Below are 14,251 nucleotides of genomic sequence, written 5' to 3'. Positions count from 1 at the left end.
CCCAGGCTCATGCTCCAGAGTGTGTTGGGGACTGTTTGATTCCAAGGCCTGGCTCATATTCCTAATGCAACTTAAAGGGTCCCCCTCACCCCAAAGTGCAACAATGGCACTCAGGTGTATGAGGGCAGGCCTTTTTCCTTTCTTTACTTCTCTAGTAGAAATGGGAGACAAAGTCTGGGTCCTACATGCTCTAATCATCCAGCGTCCTAGGGATTTGCTCAACCTGCTGGAACCCCATCTCACTCTACACTAGCTCCCAGTTTCCACCACAATGAAATGGGAATGCAGAAATGTTGCGAGTCACCATCTGCCCTGGTATGATGAATCGGGTATAAGGAGCTGAGCATGTCCAGTGCGGAGCCTCCAGAAGCAGGTTCTGAGAGCAGGTGGTTATTTCTGTATCTGGGGACATTTTCTGCCTCATGCTGCTCACAAAATGCAATACTGGTTGACTTCAGGGACGCAGGAAGCATCACTGGTGGAAGAAAAATTCTTCCTTTCTTTCTGTCATCTGAGCTGATGAAATGAAAGGGCTAGATCAGATAAGTGAATGAATAAATGTTCATGAAGGCAAGCCTTTACCTTCATGAGGTGTGCAAACATTCAAAGTTGTATTTGCTTCCCTAAAAGCCCTGCAGGTGCAGGCATTGCTACTGTTCCAGTTTAAATGGTGAGAAAACCGAGGCTTCAAGAGGCAAGGGACTGGAATGAACTTACACAAGGGTGTGGCCCATCTCTGGAGAGCTGACAACCCTGGCATTTACCCCAAAACCTTGTGTGGAGTGGGGTGTGGGCAAAGCCTCACGTCAGGTGTCCTGAGGGAAGAAAGCCCTATTCTGGGTTCTGTGGACAGAGGCCAGGTGTGCCCACACCCCCACCTCACACCTGGACTAGCTGTGATGGGACATACTGGCAACAGCCTTGGGTTGGTGCCACCCCAGGGACACCGACTTGTCCTTCCCTGGCTCCCACTCCCCTTCACAGCCTCTGGTGCCCAGTGGTCCATCTGCTGTGGTGGCAGTCCTCGCAGGAAAAGTTGGAAGAGAAGGAAGCAGAGAGAGACAAAGGGCCATGACCTGTGGGGTAAGGATTCAAGAAGCAGTTCAAAGGCAGTGTCAGGACAAGGCTTTGACTTGGACAGGGAAGAACAAGTCTTTTGCCCACATTCTCATTATGGCTTCCTTTTCCAGCTTCAATCAAACAGGAACTTATCTTCTGCCAGTTTGGATGTTCTCTTAGCTGGCGGGCTCCCTGAGGCAAGGACTGCATGTGATATTTCTTTGCACACACATGCATTGAGCACCAACAATGTACCAAGCCCTGGGGACTCTCAGTTCAGGGATTGATGGCTGGACACATGAATGCCCATTGGCCAAAAACCTTATGAAGTAGAGTATTGGGCATGACCCTTGAAACTAGCCTGCCTGGGGTGTAGGCTCTCCTACTAACTGGCTGTGTGACCATGGGCAAGTCATTTACCTGCTCTGAGTCTTGGTTTTCTCATTTGTAAAAGAGAGGATGATGACACATACTATAAAGAGTTGTCATAAGGGGTGAGGCATATGTTGAATGCATGATATTTCATCAGTGGTCCACAAACTCACTATGCCTCAGTTTTCTCATGTGTAGAGTGATGAGGAAGTTTTGCTCGATGGTGTTTTGTGAGAATTAATAGGTTAATACATGGAAAGTGTTAGAACAGTGCCACATAGTAAATATAAAGTACTAAAATATAATTATTCGTATTTTGCTGCCTCAATTTTATTATCTTCCTCTATCTATCATCTATCTATCTATCTATCTATCTATCTATCTATCTATCATCTATCTCTTAAACTAGTCGTTATTTGTATTTTACTAGTTTTTCCACTACTATCCTCTTTCTGCTCTAGGATCCCATCCAGGGTACCACGTGACAATTTGTCATGTTTTCTTAGTTTTCTCTGGTCTGTGACAGTTTCTGTCTCTTTTTGTTTTTCAGGACCTTGACAGTTTTGAGGAGTACTGGTCAGATGTTTTGTAGAATGTCCTCAATTTGGGTGTGTCTGGTGTGTTTCTCACACGATTGAACTGGGGTTATGGCTTTGGGGGACAAATGCCACAGAGGTGAAGTGCTCTTTTAATCACACCTCCAATTTTAGTTTTAATGGGAATGAGTTCTTTGGATCCCTTTGTTTGGGTTCTCCTTTGGGGTGGAAGGAAGGAAGTCTGGGAGTATAAAAGTAATGTTCAGCCAACTTAAGCTAAGACTGTGGGGACTTGGACCATGACCTTAGGCAGGGGAGGTAGTCAGGATGGTCAGAGGTGGGCAGAACAGGACTTACAATTCAGCATGAACTAAGCCCCAAGAGAAGGCAAGAAGGGAGGTTCTAATGGGGACACCCTGGCCCAGGCTGAGGAGGTCCATGGGGCAGGAAGTGGATAGAGGAGAAATAGGAGAAGGGCTAAAGGCAAGCTTCCCCTCTCAGCTGGACTGTCCTGAGGGACCTCATCAGCAGGAACCCCAAAAGAGACTGCAAGCTAATAGCACTGCCCTCCCAAACCCAAGGTACAGAAGGACTGGGGAACATCTAGGATTGCATTGCCCATTGCACGTGCCAGTGCTGCTGAATCTGGGGAACTGGGAGGACTGTCTGGAGCCTGCCTGAGTGTCTGGCCAGAGAAGCAGCTCCCAGGTCCGGGAGGGTGCCTCTGAGAAACAGAGGCAGGGTCAGAACAGAGCCCCCACGCACCCAGCTTGTATCCGAGTGAGCTCTCCTTCCTGAAATGCCAGTGCCATGGGTGGTGAACGAGCTCTGCCTCTCTGCCTAGGATCTCGGGGGGCTTGTTTGGGGATTCTGGACCTGCCCACGGGCACAGGGACATCTGGCGGCAGGAACTGGAGGGTAGGTTCTCTGTTACCTGCACACCCGGTTTGACTGTGGTTTGGGCTCTGAGCCCTTCTGGTTCCTCCCTGCCTCCTCTTTCCTCTTTCCCATTCTCCTCAGGCTGGGCAGTCCTAGGGGCTATAATGGGATATTTGGGAGCCAGACAATTCTCTAAAGGCTCTGATTTGCCCTGGGAACCCCAGGGCTGGAGTAAGGGAGGTGAGGGGAGCTGGAAGACTGAGGTCAGGGAGCTACTGTAGACAAATTACTTCCCACTCTGGGTCCAGTTTTCTCATGTGTGAAATGAGGGGTCAGGTTCAATTATTTTTCTTACTGCCCTTTTACAAAACTATATTAGTTGCATTCATTATTATTCTATAATCTATAGATTATATATAATCCACAATCAATAATTAATTAAATCAACAAAAATCCAAGATAAAACTTGCCCATGACCCACCCTGAAATGACATTAATATTTGTGTTGGTTCCTGACACTTTCTAGTCCTTGTGTTCAGGTACATATTCAATTTTAGTGTATTTACAGTAATACCATAAGTAGGAATTTATATTGAACATTTTCAGCTAACATTACACCAAGCATATCTTTTCCTTTCCGTTATTTTTGCCTCCTTTGTCCTGCTCTCTTCTTGCTGAGGTAGCCAATGTGAACCACTTAGTTATATATGCACTCATATAGAAATACAGTATACTGTAGAGAATATGCATTTGGGGGAGAGGAGTCATTGTTTGTTTTACAAAACTATGTACATTTCTCTGCAGCTTGCTTTTCTCATTTAGCCGTACGTTGTGGCAATCCACCCCGGCCAAGAGATATCACGCATAATTCCATATAGAGATACAGCGTGTAACTCCATGGGATGGATACAGCTATCCCAATGTATTCAACCAGCCCCTGATTGATGGGGACTTGGGTTATTTCCAGCTGTTTTGTCTCCCCCACCACATTTTGTACAAATACCTTTATGAACAGGTTACTTGCATTTCTAAGGTATAAAATTCCAGAGGTGGGATTTCTAGGTCAGAAAACCTGTGTTCTTTTTGATTTCCAAAAACAGCTGTTACAATTTACAACCACACAGGCAGTAGATTAGGGCACTTCTCTGCCCACATTCTCACCAGCCCCTGTAATTGTTTGTCTTTCTAATATCTGCCAGTATGATGGTTGGAAAATGGTATCTCTGTGTTCCTCCCACGTGCACTGTCGTATTCACTAGTAAGGTAGAGCATCTCTGCATTTACTCGTTAGCTCTTTGGATTTCCTCTTCTGTCAACCGGATTTCATATCCTTTGTCTATTTTTTCTACTGGGTCTGTCTTTGCATTTTGAATTTGTGGCATCTCAATGTAGGATACGCACTTGCCTTCTGTTATATGTATTACAAATATATTTTTCCATTCGATTATTTGTCGTCTGACTTACTACAGTATCTTTTCCCACACAAGATGTTTTCATTTTATGTAGTCAGATATAGTTCTTTCTCTTAATGTCTTTTCAATTTCCTGTTTCGTTTTAAAAAGTCTCCCCAACACGTAAGCTGTGTTCCTGAGTTCCCTTGTAAATTTTCCCTTGTTCTACTTTTTCCCCACTGACACATGAAAACTTTCTGGAATTATTTTTGTCAAATTAAGGTAGACTCCAATATTATTTTCTTCCATGAGAAGAGCCGAACTCAGCAGTTTTTAATCTATACTCTTGTAATCGCGGGGCCCCCAAGAGACACCTGGGAGGTGGCTACCAAAATTGGGTCTAGCAGGTCAGGAGGTGGCATAGACCTCCCACTTTCCGCCCATAGAGCTATTCCACTTTGTTTGTTTACCAAATGGGCTCCCAGGAAAGATTGGGTTTGGACAAAGTGTTTTGAGGCTAAAGGGAGTTTAAAAATCCCTTTCAGGCAATCTTTGGGGGTCCCTCTAGGTCTGACATTCTCTGACTCCACGATGGTGAAACTCTTGCTAAGGGAGAGAAGACATGCCAGCATAACTTTATCCAAAAGTATTTTTAGTATTAAATCCCAAAGTGGCTCAAAGTAGATATTAAAATCACAGAGTTTTGGAGATGGAAGGCACCTTGGAAATCATCTAGTCTAATGGCTCTCAATTCTGGCTATTGTTCGAATCACCTGGGAGCTTATAAAAAGTCCTGGTGCCCCTGACCAGGGCCAGAGCAAGTGAATCAGCCCCTGGGGATTAGGGCCCCGGCATTGATGGTTCAAAGAGTCTCCTAGTGATTCTAATCAGCAGCTAGGGTTGAAGACCACTTCTCTAGTTCAACTCCCTTATTTCATTAGCAAATAAATTGAGACCCAGGAAAGGTGAACGAGGTATCACACAGCTGGCTAGCTGTAGACTTGGCACTGGAACCTTTATCTCCATCTCTGGGTTGGCTTTTTCATTTGCATCAAACAAATCCCTCATCAAGCCCCGTGCCTTGGATTTTCAGCTGGCAACACTAAAATCTCTGTATGAGTGCTTTGTATATTTGCATACGATCATCTTAAACATGTTCACTGCATACAGCTCTGTGCATGATAGATGAATAGACCTAGTTCAGCCTTGCTGGACCGAAGTGGGGAACAGGGTTATAAAGAACTATAATGATAAAAGAGCCGAATTGATGGTGCATCCTATGCAGAGGAGCTTACTGCGGGGCTGGAGGCTCAGAAGGAGGAAGAGTTAGCTGGTGGGAGATTGGGGGCTGCTAGCAGGGGCAAGGGTTCTCAGGGCAGGGATGCCTTGGTGCCGGCTGGGCCCAGCCTGTTGAGGCCTCCTCTGATCTTCTCCCTCTGCTCTGTCCTCAGGAATGAGACTGTGCTACACCAGTTCTGCTGCCCAGCCGCTGACGCCGAGCAGAAGCCCGCCTGCTCCGACTTGGCCTCCCAAAGGTGGGAATGAATTGGTGGCCGTCCTCCCTTCCCCACCCCCACCGTCCTTCCCCTTGGAGCAAAGCACACCACACAGCGCCTCTTCCTCTGAGTCCTGGGTTCTTGTTTGTCTGTTTTTACCTCCTGCCTCCTGCTTCTATTTCTCTTTCCTTCCTCTGGACCCCAGATGAGCCAATCCCAACTCTTGAGGTCATTATACCCTATTGTTTAAACTCCAAACTTAGGTTCCTTCCCCCAGACGGCCTACAAAAAAATGTCATCTTTTTAAACGTCAAGGGAAATTAATTGGATTATGCCTATATATATATAAAATCATATAGGTTGTCTGGCACTCAGGAGGGGCTCAACCAATGGTAATGCCCATCCTTTCTATTGCAGCGAAGATTGACACTTTTCTTTCTTTCTCCTTCCATAAAGAAGCCAAGATGACTGAGTTTAATTTTCAGGATTTTGAAATGTCACTGAGATAGCTGTTGACCTGGGAAGGAAGGGGGAGTGTTGTTGGGTCCAGAGTCAGTGTCACTGTCCCCGGCTTTCTTCATCTTATTGTGGGTTAGTCATGGTCCCTCTTTCTTTTATTAATTTTTAAAAATTAATTTTTTTTACTAGGGAAACATCAGATCATTTAATAGTCACTGATGACCTCTTAGCGTAATAAAATTAACTATATACATACATATATATATTTTTTGATTGGCACAGGCACAGCATGTCCATCTAATGAGACAGAAAATACAGGTTTTACAGCATATATTTGGGGTCTTTCCAATATTGTCAACAATATAGTAGCCTTCAGTGGGAAATATGACTATGAAGTCATAAAAAAAATCTGTTTAGCTTTTAAATATACTATGCGTTTTTCATTTTACCGGGGAGTACATCATCCTCATTCATCTAAGTTTATGTGCGTCATCGTCATCACATTTGCAAAGCCTGCCTGGGAGGAAGAGCAGTGGGTCACCAAGTGCTATGTGGACGCCTGAGCACTGTAAGGCTCTCGGTGTGGCCAGCTTCCCACGCTCTGACCCCTCTTCTCCACGCGTCAGCTCCCGGCTGTTTGCTGTGGACATGTTACATCTCAGGACTGACACCTTTATTCTTTCTTTGGGTTTCTTAAGCTGAAGTCTTTCCTGAAATATAAGTGTAGGCAAATACTTCTGTCCCGTGCCAGTTACTTCATCAGCGAGAGTAGGGGAACGAGCCGATCTGAGCAGCTGAACTCACTGTCCCTCTGTCCACTTGGCTCCTGTTTTGCCATCCCTCCTCCTCATGCTGTCGTCTGCCTTCTTCCACCTTCATCTGTCCCTCCAGCCTTCCACTTCCTCCCTGACACCAGATTCCTCTCCTCTCGCCCACCTTGATCCCTGCGCTGTCAGCCCGGGTCCCTCGTTACGCCTTGTTCTCTTTCCACCAATTTTTCTGTCAGTTCTGCAAATTTTCTTTTCTTTACTCGTTTCTGACTTCACTGGGAGTCAAGATACTCAGATTCTAGCCTGAAATTTGCCCCATCTAAAGTCTCCTGTTGTTGGGACTCATTTGAGTAAATTGCTTACTTCCCCTTGGCCTCAGTTTCCCCGTCTGTATAATCAAGAGGGTGGTCTATCTAGAAAGTAACGTGGACATAACATCTCCTTGAGTTTCTCAGCTGCTCGGTGAGGTTAGACCAGCAGGTTTTCTTACCCCTGTCTTCTGAGAGAGCAGAGGGATGTTCGGAGCACTCAAGGGCCTCTCCAGCAATGACACAGCCAGAAAGCACCAGTATCCAGACTCGCCCTGAGGGCCTGTGACTTCTACTGCCCAGCATTTCCAGGCTTAAGACTTAGTGATTCCACGATCTTTCTTTCCGCCTTTGTTCCTTGGAAAGTAACTAGCTGGTAATCAGAAGGAGAGCTAACCACATAAAACCACCCCTGGAAGGCAGTACTACCCTGGAAGGCGTTACCAACTCGTTTTTCCTTAAAGGGAAGTCAAGGTCAGGGAGGAGGCAGGACTCTAAGAAGGTAACTAGAGGAGTTAGGCCCAAACCCTGATCCAGGGCTGAGGGAGGCACGGTTGGTCCCTGAGGCTGACCAGGTTGGAGGATGGAAGGCAAAGGGAAGGACCAAGCACTGTGCCAGCGCCCTGGGTGGCCTGGGGGCCAAGTTCTGTGCTGGGGACAGAAGCATGAGGAAAGCCATTTGGATTCTGGAGGAACTCCCCAACTCGTGGGGCACTGTGATGCCCCAAATGGATAATGGCTCACCTGGAAACTGACTGGAAGGAGAAAGAAACGGGAGCATGAGATGGGGGAGAAGAAAAGAAAGAGGAGAGAGAGCAGAGTGTCATCGGGGTGATCTGCGAGGAAGGAGACCGAGGGCCCTGGCCCCTCCCCATGAGCTATCAGCGTTCAGACACAGCAGAGTCTTCTTCCACATATCCTCCTTGGCAGGGCAGGGGGAAGAGAGGGCAGCTCGAGTCTGCCTCCCACCCCATCAATCCAGCTCAATTCAGGGAATGGTTAATGACCACAACCCAAGCACAAGGCATGGGTGAGAATGGATCCCAAGATGGCCTCAGGCTCAGTCCTGGGGGCCAGGGGGCACCAGCAACAGAAATCCTCCCTAGGGTTTTCCATGCTCATCCTCTCACTCTCATCCTTCCCATTCCTTCACGTGCCCACACTCTTCTGCCTGCTGGGTCCACCCTGCGGCTCTGGATTCTGGTGAGAAGGGATGGGAGGAGCTGGCATGCCATGTGGGAGAGAGGGAGGCTCCCCTCTCATGGGGGCCGGGGCGCCAAGGGAATGGGCTTCTTTTCCAGGCTTTGGGGCAGGAGGGTAGGGACTCTATTCTCTTCGTTTCCCTTTGGAGGGGCAGGCGCCGAGGTTGGGGCGGAAGTGCTCTGGGAAGGAGGGTGGGAGAGCATTCGATCACGGAGGGTCTGTGAGCACTGCCCACCACAGCCCTCCTCTGTGTGGGGTAAGGAGACTTGCCCCAGTTGGTCCAGACCATCAGCTGCTGTCTGCCTTTGTTCCCAGTTATTCCAAGTTGTCCTGTCTGTTTGTAGTTTCCTAGAATGTATTTCTGTCTGTCTGTCTGTCTGTGTCTCCGATGTCAGTTTCTGGGCTTCTCTGGGAGGAGGTCTTCTGAATGTTTTCTGGCAGTCCAACAGTGTATATGTCAGTCAAGTCTGTCTGTTCTTGGCTTCCTGGGGGAAGTCCATCCTGAGAAAGTTTTCTTCCATTAGCCCCTGACATCCCTGCTCCCAGCCCTATCCTGACTCCTTCACAGCCCCTTATCCCTTTCCTTTAACCAGGTGTCCCACCTCCACAGAGTGTAGCCCAGACCTCCCTGGGAAAGTCTCTGTGACAATGTGCCAGGCTCAGAGACTGGGCTGAGGGCTAGCGCAGGGTGGGTGGGTCACAAAGCCCCCTGAGCCACCCTGGGAGATCCTGGGCTGGGCTGCGGGGCTCTGAGACAAGCCAAGCTCCTGTCAGTCTGGCTTCCCACCGGCTCAGCCAGGCTCTAGTCCAATCAGCCTCCTCTGAGTTCACTGGGGATGAGTCCACTGGTCTCTACAGGTGACCCCAATAAGAAATTGAAACCAATCAATCAGGTCTCAGGGTCACTGGGGCCTTTAGTGTGTGACCTCAGAGCTGGCTCCCTCCACCAATTTCCAAGTTTGAGGTGTCTGTCGCTTCCCCGCTGAACCCCAAGCTGTCGGCTAAGCAAGAATCCCTTCCTCATCCGCTGGGGGCTGCATGGTAGCTGATCTGCGTAAGCTGGTCACCTGCAGCCCATCGGTCAGAGCTGAGGACAGGCACTGCACGGCCTGAGGCAGACCATCAGTCCAGGGGAGAGACGCAGCCAGGAGAAATCCTCACCCCTTCCATAGAGGCAGCCAAGCCCGGGCCCTGGGGGAGGGGCGTTGCTGGGACAACCCACCCAGCCACCTTGAGAGCAGCCTTTGGGGGACGGGGTCAGGAGAAACTCTTGGGACCTGGAGCCTGCCAGGCAGTGATGCTCCACGAAGTGGAGAAGGGGGAAGACCCAAAGTGCAGCGAGTCTGGAAGCCGGGTATCCGTAAGAAAGGAGGCCAAGGGGTGGACCTCAGGGACTGGGGTGCAATGGAGCAGCTGGGGGGCTGGAGAGGCCTCTGAGGCTGGAGTGCCTGAGAAAGGTGCCTATGCTGCAAACCCCTAGGCAAACCGCCCACGCTGCCCAGGGTAATGAGGCCCTCAGGTGAGAGCTGGGGGTGGTGCAGCCCAGAGCAGCCAGCCAGGGGCAGCAAGTGCGTGCCAGGCTCTTTCTTCCCCCTTCCCTACCTCCTCCTGCTGCTAGCTAATGACAAGGGCTTTATTCTAGGGAAATGAATAGGCTAGTAATTGCAGCCCTACTTTCAATCCCGTGGCTCTCCTCCCTCTCAGGCTCTCAGTGACACGTGGAACAATGACCCTGGAGCTGGCCAGCCACCTCCCAGCATCCAGCAGAATGGCAGGCCATTTGTCTCTGTGGGTGGCAACGGGGCCAAGCTGAGGAAGATTGGCTTCCATTAGAGTCATGTGACGAGGCTCGTTGGGGTGGGCGTGGGGGCTCAGGAAGGGGAGGCCTAGGGAGGAAACAGAACAACCCCCAGCCCTGGGGAGGAATGTGGGATCTGAAGGGGCCCCAGCAGACTCAACTGACTCGCCCCTGGTGTTTGGCCCTTCCTCCTCATGTACCCAACCCTTACTCCAGGACGGAAGAGACACTAATATTTCTTGAACACAGTATTTCTTGAACATACCAGGGATGTTGCACTAACATATTTTCTCTCAGTTCTGTGAGATAGCTGTTATTCCCATTTGTAGAGAAGGAATCTGGGATTGGGAGAAGTCCCGTGTCTTGATAGAGGGACCTCGCTAATCAGTGCTGCAGCTGGAAGGTGAGCTCAGGTCTAATTCCAAAATGCAACCTTCTTTCACTGAGCTGCTGCTAGGATTTTTTTTTTTCTTTTCTTTTTTAAGGAGCACAGGAGAAATCCTTCCACGTATTTCTTTTGATCTTAAATGACATCTGTTTACTCTGATGATAAGTTATACCTGCTAGTAGTTGGAAATGTGGAAAATACAGAAATGTAAAGAAGAAAATAATTGAATACAGTTATATAGAATTAACCACTGCCAATATATTAGGGTGCAACCTTCCAGGGTCTTATTTTTCTAGGCATGGGATTTTACATTTTCTCTCATTAAAAAAAAAAAAAAAAAGATTTTGTAGCCTGCACTTCTCACTTAATATACTGCGTCCCGGGAGAGCTCCTGCCCAGAGCAGCCCGGCCTGTGCCCGACCCTGTCCTGGCACCCGGTCTGCACCTGCCACCCAGCCCAGCCAGTGGGTGTGTGCCAGTGGCTGTGGGCTCTGCTGGAGGCTGCACTCCTTGCTACCCTTGAGGAAGGGACTTCCTTCCGAGGATGCTCTCAGGGAGAGCCCTTCGTGAGCATTGCTGGCGCCTCTGTCCCTCCTCTCGGCTGTCCCCAGCCGGCCTGGGGCCTGATCAATGGACCAGCCAGTGTTTACTCAGCGATTACGGAGCAATTAAATTCCCGATCGATACAGTTCAGTCTCTAAACAGCTGGGCTAGGGAGCCTCGGCATCACGTGCGGGCTCCATCTGTCACCTCCCAGGGTCCAGGCTGCCCCAGAACCTGCCCCACCCGCGGTGGAGGGGGAAGGGCTCGTTCTGGGGCTGCTGTGGAATTGCATCCCCTCCTCCCTGCAGAAGCACAGAGAAGACTGGGCTTCCCTGGTAGGCCTGAGGAGGGGTGGGGTTCTCTGGGGTCACTGGGGTTTCTGCCTCGGCACACCAGGAAGACAGTGGGGCAGCAGGCAAGATCTGGTCTCTTTCGGGGTCCAGCGGTGAGTTCCCAGAGGCCTTGGCAAGGGTCGGGATCATGCGACCCAATGCAGTGCAGCGGTAGTTCCCATGATGCCCTGCCCTGGACCATCTGCCAGCTCTGGGGTCCAGGTGGGATTCCTGGCTGTCGAGGACCTCAGTCTGGCCCGGGACACAGCAAACCCAGTGGGAAGTGCCGAGCAGCAGGGGCAGGGGAGGGGCTGCTTCATATTTGGGCTTTTTGAGCAGGTTAGGTTTGCTCACCAGTCTCCTGAGGATCTCTGGGTAGTTCCAGCAGAATCCACCTTGGCTGGGCTCTTCACCTGAGGAAAACCACAAGGAAATGGCAGAAGAATTCAGTCCTGGAGTTAGAGAAATCTGTCCCCTCATGAACCACATGGCCTGTCTCTTCACCTGTCTGTGCTATTTGTCCCGTCCGTATCTTCCCCACCAGAGGCCCAAAAGACAAAAGAGATGTCAAAATACTTTGACAGCTTGGTAGGGGATGTCTTCCCCCACCACCCACCCCCAATTCCAGAGAGTATTAGGGAAGCTTTATCTTATCATGATTTTCTACTTTCTGTTCCGAGCGTTTTCCTCAGTTGCGATGTGAAACTCATGTTTGGAGTGGATCATTTGTCCAGACAGTTTCCTTATGTACTTTTCCCTCCCTGTCACTCTCTAAGACCAGTCTCTCCATGAGATCTAGGTTGTCACCAGACGGTACTTAGGAAGCTTCCCTGTCCACGGGCCTGCGCTGGGGCTGTGGAGTGTGAGGGAGGCCAAGCTTGGGTCCACTTCCAAAGAGCTGCGAGTTAAGACGGACAACTTTCTGTCAGCACGGTGTTTAGAGATGTTTAGAGAATTCCTCCTCACTCTATTTCTATTTTGCGTACCTTATGCATGAGAGAGGGAAAGAGAATACTGGCTGTGAGGCATTGAGCACTTGCTATGTGCTAGGCAGATATTATCTCATTTAATTCCCACGGAAAGCTCATAAACTGTTATTGGTCCTAGGTTTACAGACAAAGTGAGGATTGGAGATGATGAGTGACTTGTCCAAGGACCATATACCTGGTAAAGGGTGGAACCAGGATTTGAACCAAGCATCTATGACGGTTTCTGCCACCAGAGTCAGAGGACAAAAGAAGGGAGGTGTTTTCAAGCATGGGAAGTAAAAGCAAGATGGGGGAGTGAACAGCTGGCTCCCACTTCCCCAGGGGGCTGCTTCTAGGGGGCTTCTCTCAGAGAGCCTGGTTTATAGTTCAGGGACCTTGAAGGCTGGCCTTTCCTTCCTGCCCCTCCACCCTCCAAATGAGGCTGTTTGAGCACTCCAGGCAGCACTAGGTAAACACATCAGAGCAACCGAGCTGAAGAGAGAAATGACTGAGAGAGTAGTATTTGGGGCGGGGGGAGCTTTAGGCTTTATTATTTAAAGAAATAAACATAACTAAAGATAATAGTCCCAGAACAACAAAATGAAAGCTACCACAAGGAATGTCTAACTCTCTGCTCAGTTGGTACTCATTAATGCAGAGTTTTGTCCAATTTGGGGAAACAGATTCTTTTTTCGTTTACCAGCAATTTCTGTTTTGAGTCTTCTGGACATTCTTTTTTCATTCCCAGAAAGAATAACCTCTCTTTGCAGGCTTAGGGATTTTTCTAACCTCACTATCTCTTATGCTTTTTGGTTTTGTTTTGTTTTCGCCTCTGAAAAGTCATCTTTCCCCATTCATTTATCTTTCAACCAATAACATGACCATAAAAATAATTTATAATTTCAATAAGCGTTTCTGATATATGACAGAAAGTGTTTCAAGTCTGCTTCATCACACCAAAAGAGAGGAAATCATCTCACTCTGCAGCAAGAGTGATTTAATCAGATCAGACATTCTTAAGGACTTCAATGCCTTTGACGGAGGCCTTGGAATGGCTTGAGAAAGGAGATTTTTAGAGATTTCTTTTGTGACGATGACCCCCCCCCAAAAAAAAACCCACAAAAAAACTAGGAAAGACAGCTGTCTGTGAAGGAGGACTGGCATACGCTGCTGTCTCCAACAGGGAGACGTGCCAGCAGGAGCAAAAGAAGGGGGCTGCTGCTTTTGAACCACAGGATGTGGGGCTGGAAGAGCCCCCAGGGATGCTCCACCACCCCCCACCCCGTTACCACACAGATAGGACAGGGGGAACCGGAGGCCCGAGGTCCCACAGCCGGTGAAGTGCAGAGCAGGGTCTAGAACTCATGCGTCCTGAAGAGCTGGTGCTTTCCACCCCCAGACTTCTCTATGCCTCAGTTTCCTTAGCTACCACATGAGGGGGGGAGCCATCTAATCCCTGAGGCCCTGCATCAGGGATTTTGTAAGAAGGCGCTCCGTCCTGGCGGGGGTGGGGGGGTGGGTGGCGGCACAGGCGTACACACGGAGCCCCCCGGGAGCATTTACAAAGCAGAAGGTGGGGACCAGGACGCAGACGGGAGCAGCAACATGGGAACCAGTGCGAGCCTCAGTAAGAAGTGAGAAGAGATGAGAAGCGTGGGGGCCCCGCCGCAAGGGTTTTGTCTTTCTCCATTCTACGTATTGTGAAAACACCGAAGGAAATCTTCAATAGAAGGAAAGCCTGGCCTCACT

At 49.2% G+C, this 14,251-nt stretch overlaps 1 protein-coding gene across 2 annotated transcripts in view; it reads left to right on the top strand.

Moving 5' to 3' along the window:
- The window catches only part of IQSEC3 (IQ motif and Sec7 domain ArfGEF 3), a 101,633-nt gene that overhangs the window by 28,497 nt on the left and 58,885 nt on the right, over positions 1–14,251 (top strand). For both annotated transcript variants that reach the window (XM_087855537.1, XM_087855535.1), the window contains exon 2: positions 5,689–5,772. In XM_087855537.1, coding sequence (XP_087711663.1) covers positions 5,689–5,772 — 84 coding nt within the window. The remainder of the gene's footprint in view (positions 1–5,688; positions 5,773–14,251) is intronic.

The sequence above is a fragment of the Ursus americanus genome, chromosome 25 (genome assembly GCF_024610735.1).
Source record: "Ursus americanus isolate L20-20 chromosome 25, mUrsAme1.1.p, whole genome shotgun sequence".
Lineage (NCBI taxonomy): Eukaryota > Metazoa > Chordata > Mammalia > Carnivora > Ursidae > Ursus > Ursus americanus.
This window is presented reverse-complemented; position numbering and strand designations above follow the sequence as displayed.